Source organism: Gorilla gorilla, chromosome 17, assembly GCF_029281585.2.
Source record: "Gorilla gorilla gorilla isolate KB3781 chromosome 17, NHGRI_mGorGor1-v2.1_pri, whole genome shotgun sequence".
Taxonomy (NCBI): Eukaryota; Metazoa; Chordata; class Mammalia; order Primates; family Hominidae; genus Gorilla; species Gorilla gorilla.
In genome coordinates, this window is record NC_073241.2 from 84571493 (window position 1) to 84586058 (window position 14566).

The 14566-nt window shown below is 38.7% G+C and overlaps 1 protein-coding gene across 45 annotated transcripts in view; it reads right to left on the reverse strand.

Moving 5' to 3' along the window:
* Positions 1-14566, reverse strand: part of TCF4 (transcription factor 4) — a 367386-nt gene that overhangs the window by 17263 nt on the left and 335557 nt on the right. For all 45 annotated transcript variants that reach the window (XM_031003835.3, XM_031003836.3, XM_063699233.1 and 42 more), the window contains one exon: positions 14103-14306. In XM_031003835.3, the coding sequence (XP_030859695.1) occupies positions 14103-14306 (204 nt within the window). The remainder of the gene's footprint in view (positions 1-14102; positions 14307-14566) is intronic.

Genomic DNA, 14566 nt, shown 5'->3' on the forward strand with positions numbered 1-14566 from the left:
TAGAGTACTAGATTTCAGTTTCAATTATCTTGCCAGACCTCTGTCATATTAGAGGAAACCAAACTTATTTTCTCAAATGTGCAAAACACCATTTAGTACAAAAGTGCATCTTTTAAAGAGGTGGGAAGCGGTCATGCAAACTTTTTTAATGGCTCACAGATGGGAACTTGGAAGTTCATGGAATGGCAGCAGTAGATAGATACTGTGAGGAACAACACTAGAGGCACAGAGGCTCTGCAGAAAACAAGACCTACCTCTAATAACTACTTGTTGTGGGAGAAAGAGCTAACATCTGGGACACTCCAACCACAAACACAATTTCCATATTTCTCAGTTTAAAAAATTATCAGATGATTTTTCTTTAGTACATGTGATTAAACCTTTAAGAGACTTTTCATTAACATCAGATCTGGATTCAATTCTTTTGTTTGGATTTTTACTTGATTCTTAACATGTATGTCGGGAGAAGATTTCATAACTGTCTTGAGAACACCTACATTGTTTTCCAGAAACATCACAGCTTCTCTTATGTTCTGTATGAAATGTAAGGTAATTCCTTATTGTGCAATTCTTGGAGATTTATTTAATATTGATTCTCCAGATAATAAAATAATTTTCAAGAGGATTTAAACATGATCTAAATGATCCTGACCTTGGCAGTGCTTGTCTATCATGTGATCAGCTGGGCTGAAACTCCCCTGGATGTTCACCAAAATGGTTAAACGAATGATTCTATGATATAGTTCAAGAAATGCAAACGGATGTGAGCTGACCTCAGTTCATCTTTCTTGTACTAACTCATACGTTCCATCTATTAAAACTGTTTCATTTCTCTTTTCTGTGTCCCACACCCTCAATTCTAGACATCATTTTCCTACAGTGGAAACCATAACTGGAGGGAGCTCACCTAGTGGGGACACTGGCAGATTAACAGAGCCCATTCCTCTATCTCTTCCTTGCTCCACATAGCAGGCTAGTAAGTAGATGGTATGGAACTAAAGTTAATCCATCCTAGTGAACCAAACATATCTAGCACAGAGAGTATGGTGAAGTCTAGCAAGTATGTGTAAACAGCTTTTGTTTAAAGGAAAAGACAACTGGACACTTGATTTACACTTGGAATTCTGAATGCCTGAAGTGCAAGCATACCCGTGAGAGTGCACAGTCATGCTGCTGACCTCCACACACTTTTTAGCCAGTCCAGGTGGCCCATCCCTAAGGATCCCTAGGGATTTACCATTACCCATTGGCCTTTATTTCTTAAATGCTTTTCTTGTTATTCAAGTAACACATGCTTATTGTAATATATTTGAAAAGAGAGTAGAAGTTTAAAGAAGCTCACCTAAACGAATGAACCATTTCTTCCCCATCACTTTCCAAATACTCATCTTTTAAATGCAATATTCTCTCTCCATCAGTTGATCCCTTGCAGTATTAAGGCTTCAGCCTGGCTCTTGCTTGCTGTATGGATCCAGTCTAAGAGGTCCACCTTGTGCTGATGCATCCTTCACCTAGACTCCCAGGACCAATGCAGTTCCCTCCTATTTTTAAATTCCTCACTATCAATGTTCAATTACCTACGCATGGCCTCTCATCTGCTGGGTTCACGCCCACATCACTAAGGCTTGAGCAAAGCCCTCCCTGCTCTGTCTGCTGGACTAGTTTTTTCCTCCTAACTCACCAACTGCTTCTCTTTTATTAGCCTCACAGATCCCCTCACTCTCTGACCCTTCAGGGCTGAGTGGATCTCCAGAAATCTCCACTTTCTTGTCACCTCACGAACTCACTATGCATTACAGACACCACCCTTAAAACACATTCAAGGTCACTGTTGAATGGTGCAGGGCATAAACTTCAATAAGTTTGTTTTGCTGCCATTCGTAAAGCCTATACTTGTCTCCATTTGTGGGCATCCGATCCCAAGGACAGGAACTGCACAGGTCACTGCCCAGGAGTGTAATAGCACAATGTGCAGTTAGATGCTTAGTAAATGATGACACAAATGGTATGGATCTGTGAGACTGTGTCTGAAATCTAATTGTTTGATATTGCCAAATATACATTTAGCATGTTTCTATCAAATAATAAACATTTCACTTAATTTGAAAAGTGCCTTATGAAAGTGTACTATATGCAAGACACTACATGGGCATTTGCAGGGAAAAATAAACACGTCTATGACTTTGCAGGCACTGATTTTTTTTTTTTTTTAAGATGGAGTGTTGCTTTGTTGCCCAGAAAGGAGTGCAGTGGCATGATCTTGGCTCACTGCAACCTCCGCCTCCCGGGTTCAAGCGATTCTCCTGCCTCAGCCTCCCCAGTAGCTGGGATTACAGGCGTGCACCTTTATGCCCAGCTAATTTTTGTATTTTTAGTAGAGACGGGGTTTCACCATGTTGGCTAGGCTGGTCTCGAACTCCTGAACTTGTGATCCTCCCGCCTTGGCTTCCCAAAGTGGTGGGATTACAGGCCTGAACCACCGCGCCTAGCCCAGGCACTGATATTTTAATGATGGGATAATATTATTACTATACAAGGCAAAATACAATGAATGTCATAAAGGAGTACAAGGTCATGTAGGGTTTTAAAAAATGATGAAGTCATATCCGTTTAGGAAACCAGTGACTACTTTAAGAAGAACATGACATTTTAGGCAGGTTTTGAATGATGGGTCGAATTTTGATATAGATTATCCAAATATATTTTTAAAGAACTGACGCTTAACACAATTAAATAATATCCCAAATTTAAGTGAAAATTTCATTTTATATCAATAAGTGGCATGATTTAGATACTGTGTATGTGTGAAGAAGCAAGCAGCTAAGGACTGTGTGCTAACATGTGTTTTCATATTGTCAGACTACATATTTCTGACAAAAAGCAGATTTTTGTAAAGCCCTTTGTAAAGCTCAATGGCTTTGCTACAAAGTGAACAACACAGGGCATTTTGGACACAAATGGTACCTCACTGTATGTGTGTATTATTGCCCCAAATGATTCACTCTTATTTAATTGCCATGAAGTCTTTCATCTCGCAGCTATACAGTAATAGTTTCCATATGACCAGTGGCTCTGCTATAAATAAGATCAAAAGCAGAAGAAAGGATTTAATAAAAGAAAATGACATTAAGAGTAGCATTAAATCAGGGGAAAAATACCCATATCCAACTCGTTTTTTTGTTGTTTGTTTGTTTGTTTTTTGAGAATAAAGCACCCAGAGTACTAGGCAGTTTCCCCAATATCTCATGAAAGGTCTTTTTACAAGCAGTAGGTATCTGCAGAACCCATTGTGTGCACCTTAGAGTGGCAATGATTAAGTTGTGAGGGTGTGTGTGAGAGGTAGAGGGCAGAGGGTCCCATTTAGAGTCAGGTTGGAGAACAGGTAATAGACCAAACAGCGAATTTCACATGGTAAAGAGTACAACTGCAATGTGTCAATGGCAAACGTCCACCCATTTCTCTGTCCTTTTCTGTTCTATTTAATGGAGAAAGACTTTTTGGTAATTCAGAGTTTCTCAGAGAATCATAACATTGCTCAATGCTAGTACATGAGTTCTGAGAAAGGAAGTTTTTTTTGGCAAGGCACAGTGACTTGATATGAAAAGCCAACTTCCCAAACAAATTTTCTTCTAGTTCTTAAAAAAAAAGTACAATGTTAATCTCTATTCCCGACTGGATAAACAGCTGCTAATAACCTCCAGCTCCCAGGGGAGGAGGCTTACTTCCTTTCATCTTCAGACTGGTGGATACCTGACGTGCACTGGCCTTTAGTGGTTCCACATGTTTTTTGCTTTGCTTTTTTTCCAGACTGCTTCGGTACGGGTCTTGCCAAGTCGGGTCTCTTTTCCCCCTTTCCCTTAGATTGCATCCAAAACCTTGGAAGATATAGTCAGTTATGGTACTGCTTATTTGAAATAGTAGTTCTTTTACTGTTGGTGTGTTTAAAGAGGAAATTCAAACACCCAAAGGAGACTAGAGCGCCTTGGGCTCTTGTATCTTGAAGCCCTGTGAGAAAAATGACCATTTTAGTTCCTTTCATACTGAGCTAATTATTCACTTGAGGGCTGGCTATGTTCAAAAATACTCAATTTCTAGTAGTATTGCTAGTGCACTTACTTATTAATACTTATAGCCGTGTCCTAAATAAAGGAGCAAACTTCAACACTTTTTCTTCTAATAGGAAGTGCCCTGCAGAAGATTCCAGAGCCAGTCGGCCTCTGAAGTCTTTCTCACTTGCTCTTAAGCACCTGCTTTAATGGTGACCTCAGTTCTATATCTCAAGGTTTAGACATTTTGCAAAACAGCTTTTTAAACAAATACCAGCTGTTTCCCATCTAGACTACAGGGGGAAAATTTTGGGCAGCTTACAGAAACATTACCCAGAGACTACCATTCTCCAATAACTTTCACACACTTTCAGCTCCAAAAGAGACCCGTCCGTGTGCAGAAGCCAGGGAGAAGGCAAATGTGAAATTAAAATGTGGAAACTCAATACCGTGGTTTTTGACAATGTGTCCAATTAACTGCTTTAAAATGAATGTGGCTATTGTATCAGGACAATGCTTCCCTAAAGATGTCATTTAACTAATATTGGACAGATCTTTTGGTTAAACTCAACTTTATAGTTCTAAGATGATTTATGGATATAGAGGAAGCTATAATTATGCACAACTGTGAATGTCAACCAATTAGGTAGAACCCTCACATTACAGAAAATGTAATGCTACAGCTTTTTTTCAGTTCTCACTCCTAAAGCTGCTTTGCCTAAACCCTCTTCTTACTATGAACCCATTTTCAACTTCTGTTTTCTAAGCAATTAAGATACTTTTGATTTGAAAAATTTACAGCCATAATAAAAGTTAAAATAACACAACGGCCATGGAATGTGAAAAAATATAAAATGGCCAAGGCCTAATCTTGGCTTTTAAACAGTGCCAAGTTGCTCCAGTATTTTCTGTTTTGGTATGAATGACATAACTGAATTACTTCATGAGTTGCTACTTTAATTCCTAAGGGTGGAAAATTCCATGAGTTAACTTAATTTGGATGTAAAAAATATACATGAAAGCTCGCTCTTCCTGTGGACTCTCATGTGAAATATTCGAGCCAACTGCTGGAGCTGCTGTACTGAGGAGGGGCTTTTCACCCAATGCAGCCCTGGCTGGCAAGCTGCAAGGACTGGTATCATCAGGCAATTTTCTTACTTCCATTTAGGTGCATGAGCCTTTATTTTCTGTTTTTGGTTTTAAATCATGTTTATTATATGGCTCTGCAACGCCTTTTCTATCCTGTCTCTAATTGTTGAAATTCTATGTGGACTCAAATATGAGCTCAATGGCATCTTCTCCGGGAAGCTTTTCCTAGCGGTCTGAATTGCTCCTAGGTCATTTCATAATTCTACCTTGCATTATAGTTAGACCCATATTTGTATTATCACTCTACCAGGATAAAAGGCCTGTAAGATCAGATACTTTCTTTTACACGTTTATGCATCCCCAAAAGCATCTGAAGCACAGCAGATGCAGAAAGAGTGAATGAACATATGTGTATTTTCTAATATATACAATATATACTTTTCCCTCCAGAAAATCTGCTTTCTTGAGAAAATAAGGGTAATATTGCATTTTTTAAAATGCACAGTTGTGCCTATTCCAAATTATGGATAGTTTAAGATTATGTCCTTGTAACAGTTCATTTAAAAAATGATGATCACTGTGCTATTAAAAGTGTCTGCCTGCCTTTTCCTCCACAATTTAAGAAGAAAACCATGTAAGGATGTAAGAATATGATGAGGTTATAGGGTCTATTTTAAATACACGTGTGTGTGTGTGTGTGTGTGTGTGTGTGTGTGTGTGTGTGTATCTTTTATATTTTAAAACTGGGAAAGACAAGGTTTTTGTTTTTGATTTATTTAAAATTCATGGCTCCAAGATGCTAAACACCAGAGAACTAGGATTTGTTTGTCCTAGGTACAGAGAGAGCAGGGTTTTGAGGTAAACATCCAATGCCAGACTGTTTCAACATCATAGAGTCTGAATTTGAGTAAAATATGTATTGATGTGGAGAGAAGGGGAAATACCTAAGGTGGCCAACCGTGTTCACATATGGGCATGCACAGTGTCCTCATCACTGTTCTTAGGGGCTGCTGAATAGAGCTTAAAGGATCTTACTTCTATTGCTGTTTTCAAAATCTTTTGACTTTTCTTTAAATTAATATAGAAATATCAAATGGTAAGCTCAAGGATTCTCAGCTGTTATCTCATCCATGGCTAAAAGAATTTCTTCAAGTTCTCTTACCTTTCTGTCCTTTTTTTTTTTTTCAGTTTAAAAAAATAAAGTATGATATTGATAAAGATCAAAACTTTCAGTTGAGGTTGCTAATCTGCTCTCTGAAATACTTGATAGTTGTGGAGATTAGGAGAGATGACAGAACACTAGAGAAGGCAAATATGCTAATTTAAAGAAAAACAAGATAGTAGCTATTGAAAGATGATGTTGACCACCAATAGCTTAGGTGAAATTCTGTAACAGGCTATTTAGAAAATAGTTTTGAAAGTGCTCTGAAACAGAGGAATGGCCTCTCAAACTCAGTTTGGTTCCACCAGAGCAAGGCATTCTGGACAAGCCTCATTTCCTGCTTCACAGTGAGTGCTGCATGCCCGGCTTCTGTGACAACGCTACGGACAAAATGAGCAAAGGTGGGCCATATGGTGTATAAGGAGGGAGACAGAACCAGCTGAGATTAAACTCAAAGGATAGAAGACAGCACTCGTGTAGAAAGAATGTCTGTAACACTGAGCCTCGTGGCCTTCTGGTCAATCCCCTCCCCTGAAAATATTTGTATTGGTGGCTTTGATGTGGGCATTAGTCACACCCATCACATTTGCCAGCAACAGAGATGGCAGAGTATGTGACTGAATGAGGGCTTCAGGGAAACCATTAAACAGGAATCAGACTGAGGCTACAATATAACATTCAATGGGGTTTCATGAAGTTTTGTACAGACACAACAAAAAGTACACAATGAGACTGGGGAGATAGGTGGCTTATGGATTTCAGTTGATTACAAATTGAATATATGTCAGCAGGACAATGAAAGCATCAAACATAGCAAAACAGGATATTGTTAGGTGGCCTTAATGAAGATACAAGGTACTGAATGGGGGAGGAGATAGATCCACCCTAGTCCACTTGATCCTTTCTTAAGCACTGTGTTCAGTTTGCGGTTCCACACACTAAAAGGTTCTTGTGGAGAAAAAGGCATCCTTGATAAACTAGAGAGAATGCACTGGGAAGCAATGGAGTTCATGACAGGGAGTCCAAACTTTTTTTTCAGGTTAAATATTTGAAGATAGTGATGTTTCGTCTAGAGGGAAAAAACACTGAGCAGACTGTCCTCAAATAACTGAGTTTCTCAAGTGCTCGTTGGACTTGATTTGTGGGCAATTCTATTGGGCAGAAACATAAGGACTGTAGAAAACAGCAAATTTGGGCTGGAGCTAGGAAGAACTTTCAAATATTTGATGAAAATGGACTTTGTGGGCATTTGGAGCTAGTCACCCTTGAAGGAAGGAGGCTGATCAAGGCTTGTTGACTGCTTGGCAGGAAATCTGTAGGGGGATTTCAGTAGAGATAATCTCTTAAATTCCCTGAGAGTCCATGGGAATAACTGGTTAGAAATGAAGTATGCACTCAAATAGACACAGAACTTTATGGAATCAAAACCTGTGAAAGCCCAAGAGGAGCAACTGATAAATTGATAAAGATCAAAACTTTCAGTTGAGGTTACTAATCTGCTCTCCGAAATACTTGATAGTTGTGGAGATTAGGAGAGATGACAGAACACTAGAGAAGGCAAATATCCTAATTTAAAGAAAAACAAGATAGTAGCTATTAAAAGATGATGCTGACCACCAATAGCTTCCGTGAAATTCTGTAACAGGCTATTTAGAAAATAGTTTTCTATTTTATCAACTTTATCAACTGAAGATGCTGATGCCTCTGTTGATCATATCTTTGTTGAAGAGGCCCACATAGAAACAGAATTTTCTGACTCCTGCTGCTCCCATGACTATGTATCAAAAACTGCCACATCACATCAATGCCCACTACCCTCTCTTTTTGCCAAATATTACTGGTAGAGCTAAATAGCAACTCATTGCAGGCAGCCTAGGGCCAACTACAGAGTTTTCTTGGATTTCATTAGTTAAGTCAGAGTAACAGAATGGTTTCTAATTTCTACCACTCACAGTTTTGAAATGGTTATGGTATTAGGGTAAAGAGGAAGTCGGCTGAGCAGTGTAGGATATAGCACAAGGAGTGCTGGTCTGCTTGCTGTTTTGTCTGGTTTCCTTTTTTGTGTGTGTGGCAGGGTCTCTCTGTCACCCAGGCTGGAGTGCAGTGGCACAATCTTGGCTCACTGCAACCTGTGCCTCCAGAGTTCAAGCAATTCTCCTGCCTCAGCCTCCTGAGTAGCTGGGATTACAGGTGTGCACCACCATGCCTGGCTAATTTTTGTATTTTTGGTAGAGACAGGGTTTCACCATGTTGGCCAGGCTGGTCTCGAACTCCTGACCTCGAGTGATCCACCTGCCTCGGCCTCCTTAATTGCTGGGATTACAGGGGTGAGCCACCGTGTCCAGCCTCTTTTGTCTGGTTTCTAATTCTACTAGTGAGTACCCATGGTTGGGTCACTTCCCCTTCCTAGGCCTCAGTCTTCAAAGAAGGGCAATGGGCTAAGTGATTTCCAGGGTACTTTTAGAATCTAAAATTCAGTGGTCTGAGCTCTTAACTATACAAGGAAAACTAATTGAAGTTGTTTGTCCTATGAAGCCCTAAGAGGTAAAAGTTCTCATGTATATAATGTCAGTTAAATAAAAAGATACCACTTTGCCTAAGGAATGCTCTTTTGATAGACTGCATTTAATCCAAAGTAAAACAAAAATTGTTACTGAAAAGAGGAAAACTGGGCAAAGATCCACTTTTATTGGTGATTTCTGAAATCGGTTCCACATCCCCCACCTGCAGGACTCTGAAGGGATGCTGTGGAGGACAGGTGTGTGGGGTGAGTTGCACATGACTCCCCCATCCCTAAGTCAACTGGAGATGACCACTCCTCTACTAAACAACCATGTGATCTTTCACTACTGGTAAGGGTCAGGCCCCTGGTCTTTTAGAGGGCATAGCAGACTGGCAGGGAGCAATCTGCTTAAGTACACATCTTTTCCTACTAGCCTGTGAATTCCTTGAGAGCACAGAACCTACACTTGGTAGCCACGGATAAATGTTATTGAAATGAATAAATAGACTTTAAACAAGAAGGATCTGAGAGCTACACTGTGCGATATATGAATAGTAGAGGGGATTTTTAGCTCAATGATCCCGTAGTTGCTGACTCTACCAACAAACAAACAGGAACACAAAGAGTCACATAAAGACAAGTTTGATGTGGGTTTTGTTCTTAGTCAGTTAAAAAAGCGGTTAGGTCATTTGAAACGCTTCTTTTCAGGCCTCATCTGTGGATGTGAATACTGAATGAATAACAGAGAGAATTCTATCTGGAAAATTGCCCTTTCCATAATTTATAAGAAATCTAATCATTTAATATCAGGATTAATCATGGAGGTCTCTGAGGCAGAGAGGGAATCATACTTGGTAAGAGTTTCTAACTAGGGTAGTGAAGACCTGGCTATTTCCTTATTCTCCCACATTCAGAGATTTCTGCTTTAATTCTGGAAGAAAAGTGGGTGGTTATAGTAAGAAAAATAACTTGATAACTTAAAATTTGCTACCTCAAGGACCCTGGTAGGGAGAGTTCACACCTCTTAGGCACTCAGCGCAAACATGCTGGTTTAAGAATAAGTGCATAGATAATGTGGGTTTTAATCCAAGCATGCCACCACTTTGGAGGGAAAGTTCTCTGTCTATACATTTGGGAAGAGAGCTGCTCTGGGAACCCAGCCATGGAATACCTGGAAACTTCTTTTGCCAACCAACACTTATCAAGTTTTGAAAATCACAAGCTCCTAGCATTTAAAATAAGTTCTGAAAAGGTGTTCTCATAGATAATCTCTGGAGAGTATGCCTGGTAGTAAAAAAGAGCATTGAATTTGGAGTTGATGTGCTTGAGTTTAAATCCAGCTGCAGGACTTGAGACTAACTGCTCAAACTTCTAAGGCTCACTTTACCGACACCTGAAATGACCACTATTATCATCCTCACTGGGCTGTTGTGAAGACTGCCTAAGACAACACATGCAGAGCGCCTAGCAGAGGGGCTGCCAACTCACACTCACAGAATGTTAAGTTTCCTAGTTTCTTTTCTCCCGTTTCTATGGATGATCTATTTACAGGGGTCGGGGGGAGAGAGACAAAATATAATATGTGAGACTCGAGGAATTTACAACAGTTGGTAAGGCAGAGTCATATCTATAAAAGATGCACAGCTATGTGGAGCTGGTTAAGATAAATATCTAGAAATGGTATGATTCATAGGGCTGTAAGAATAGAGAAAAAAATGGCTAGCATGAGTGGGGTAGCAAGGGAAGGCTTCCTGGAAGAAGAATGATTTGAGTCAGTGCTTTGAGAATGGGTGGGTATTAGGTGTACAGAGATAAGCAGATAGGGCTGGACAAGACAGAGAGATACAAAAGTTCCGAAGGCGAACATACAGGGTGAGTTCTGGTAATATGCCCAGCCTCGTCTTGCTGGAAGACTTGTTGCAGATTGGAAGAGCTCAACATAAGGCTTTCGGTAAATGGTAATAGGCTTCAAACGCTGAGCTAAGGAATTGGTCTTTATCTTGTAGAAAATGGAAAGGCAGGGAAGGTTTTTGAGCAGGAAATAAGCATAGCTCAATAATATCATCCAGAAAGCTTGCAAGTATACAAACATTCGCTCTTGTGTTATGAGCCATGCCGCTGTGAAAAAAAAATCCCTTTCATTATACTAATACTTAGTAAATCACTGAAGACCTACTTCAGAACTCCAAGGAAAACATTTTATGAATCAAAAGCTAAGGACAATATGTTAGCAATTAAATGAGATAACATAACAGCCGAGGCAGAACCACAGTTTCCCCCACCACGATTTCAAGCTGCTGCAGAAAGAAATGCTTATATCACCTTCCAAGTTATCAAGCCATTTTGTTTTGATTTTTGGAAGGCAGGGAGAAAGGAAATGAGAAGCGTACGGAGGTCGACAGGATTCAGAGCTGTCTACTCTTTAATCAGAAGGAATTACTAAGGAGAGTTAGAAAGGCGATGTGCTCAATACAAAACCGGGACTGGGATGAGTATCAAGTTACTGCAACTCGCTTCCGCCCAGAACAACAAACGAAGGTGTGTAGTTGGGAATGAGACTCTCACCAGTGTTCTCTGCTGAAGTTTCCGGTGCATACCTCCCACGGCTACTTTATTTACTGCAGCTGGCCAAAGTTTTATAGCCTGTTTCATGTATTAAAATTCAAATGTGGAAAACATTACCAGTATTATCCTTGAATTTTTTTGTTGTTGGGGGGAAGGGGGATGAGTTTTTTTTTTTTTTTTTTGCCTTCCCCTTAAACTTCCTTTTTATTGTGGAATGTATCAAATGGTCAAAGGCTAACTTCAGACTGATTAAATTCAAAAACTATTTCCTTTGTTCTTATGTTTTTGTTTTAAAATTCATATCAGTTTGCACGGGAAAGATGGGCCAAACCAATCCTTTTCACACACATTAGTGTTTCAGGCTGAGGAGCTTAGATTCTGGGGACACGTTGAATGGTTTTCAAGAAGAAAGGAGAGAGACTGCAAAACCCCATTTGGTTCAAAGGGCAGCAGGGTGATGACATGCCATATCTTTGGAGTTATGCTATGATCTGCTTGGCTCCGTGGCTGTCCTTGATTGAATATTAAATGTCTTCAGAGGAGAAAACAGGAACTTATCCTTATCAGCAAAACTAGTGGCTTTATTGCTTTTGTGTGTGTGTGTGTGTGTGTGTGTATGTGTGTATATATCAAGATCAAATTAAAGGGGTTTCTATGTAATATTGGCTAATTATTTCCTTTTTTCTACCGTTCTATTCAATCGTCTCACTTTTGGTTCTACTGAGGTCAGTCCAACTTCCCATCTCCAAAAATAATTCTAGTCTTTTCCTCCCATCCCACCTCTGAATCTGACACAAAAAGGAGTCAATTCAAAGGTCAAATAGTCCCAAAAAGTATTTATGTATAGTTTAATATTTAAAAGAACCACTTAACCTACATACGGTATTTAAGAAAAACTTTACATATTTATGGAAAAGACTGTCTCTGAAGCAATGCCCTGGGTGCATGTTACATCCGTTTAACTTATGCAAAATGAACACAGCTACAGAAATTAAACTATTTTTCTGTTGATTGAGAGCAGATATACAGAAATGGTTATAAGTCACAGATCTGGCTTTTAATAAAGCCAGATTTCTTAATTAAAAGCAGTATTGTTTAAACATTGTAGTGAGAAAAAAAAGAGCTGTACAAACGAAAATCTCATATTATATGCATCCCAAGTGTATTTAACACATTACCTGAGGCCAAGCTAAATTAAAATCTAGACTTTTCTTTTGTAAACTCTAAGCAACTGCCATGAACATATAAACAATTTTTATTCAATGATGAATTTTTAGGGCAGAGGTCAAGGGAAAGAAAAAAAGATTTCTCTTTGGCATTCAAAAATATCTTTCCACATTTTAGATGTGAGTTCGTTGCTTCTATTTATAAACCAGTATTTTTGGTTTCAAATTGGTTACAGATTTCAATACTACACCGTTCAGAATGGTACTCTTAATCTTAGACTTTTATTAAGAGAAACTGAAAGATGGACAGGAGAATACTACTGAGCAAGTACTTAAAAGAACCTCATAATAATTTGTATGTATTTTGCATTTCCTTTTGGGACCATGCTTAAACGAGAAATGCTACAGTGATAATGGAAAATATACCTTCATCCAAGCAACTTTTAGCGAGCCTGTAAGGGACAAAATAGGACACTAAGGTGCTTAGAGACGAGGTAGAGCTTGTGAGGATCAGAACTACAGAGAATCACTGGTCAAGTTACATTCTCCACCACTCTGGTCACCTCATTAATTGTCATCACTTAATATTCTATTAAGAAGAGTCTCTGAATCTTCATAATCATCCTCAAAAAGAATTATCTCCAAAATCCTTTCAAAAGTAGTGAGGAAAAAAATCACAATTGTAATATGGACAAATCTGCTTAAATATAATTCAAATAAAGACTTATTCTAAATAGGTAGTGGTAAAGCTACTCTATTAAATTACACAGTCACATGCAATGTATTTATACAAATAAATATACCATATATTTCTATCTCCCAGACTCAGAATTGACAGACACTATTTTGGCTTCTTTAATTAAAAAAAAAACACTAATATTTGAATTACTAGCAATGTCATATTATAATATGAACTCAAATTGTACACTTTGGCCAGGGTCACCAAAATGAATAATTTCAAACAGCAACAATGACCCAGCAATTCTCAAGGGAAACATGTGTCTGCACAAAAACTTAAACATGAATATTTATAGAAGCATTATTCATCATAGCCAAGGAGTTGGAACAACCCAAATGTGTAAGTGGTATGTCCATACAGTGAAATACTATTTGACAATAAAAATGAATGAAGCTCTAATACGTGGCAAACTGTAGAAAAACTGCAATAGTCATGCTAAGTAAAAGATGCCAGTCAAAAAAGACCACCACATGTTCTATGATTCCGTATATTCAAAATATCCAGAACAGGTAAATCTATAGATACAGGAAGTAGACAAGTGGTTGCCAAGGGCTGGAAGTGGAGGGATGGGGAATGACTGCTTAATGGGCAACGGGGATTCTTTTCTTTTTGCAGGGGGCAAAAATATTCAAAACCTAGACTACGGTGATGGTTGCACAACCTTGTGAATACACTAAAACACTTGAATTGTACACCTGAAATGGGCTCATTGTATGTTAAGTGAATTATATCTCAATAAAGCTGATTTTTTAAAAAACAGCAACAATAGTATCTATACCTGAAATTCTAACTCTATATGATAACTATAGAGTCTATAAATTTCATCACTTACCATGAGTGAATGTCTGTTGGCTGAAAGAAGGCCGGTTCCATACCCTGAGCCCAGACCACCCATGGCTCCATTATGAGAAGGTCCAATGATTCCATGCATGTCCCCATGACCACCAGGCATAGCTGTGGATGGGCCCACTGCATGGTTCCGGAGAACATGAATAGCATCATCCAGTCTTTCTAAACGATCTTCAATTCGGCTTTGCTGTTGGTTAACAAATGATGTAAAATTTGATTTAGTTCAAAAGGGGTGCCTAAATTATTCAAGTAAAACTTTAGTCGACAAAAAACACACTGTGTGTTTCTAAATACATGTTTCCAATAAAATGTATTTCCTTAAAACAATAATACAAATAGTGTTGTTTCCAGAAAACTGGTAGAACGTGTTAATGTTAAAATTATAGTGTTATTTTTCATGAACAAACTAAATTCAATAATTATTCCAGGACATTATAACATACATGT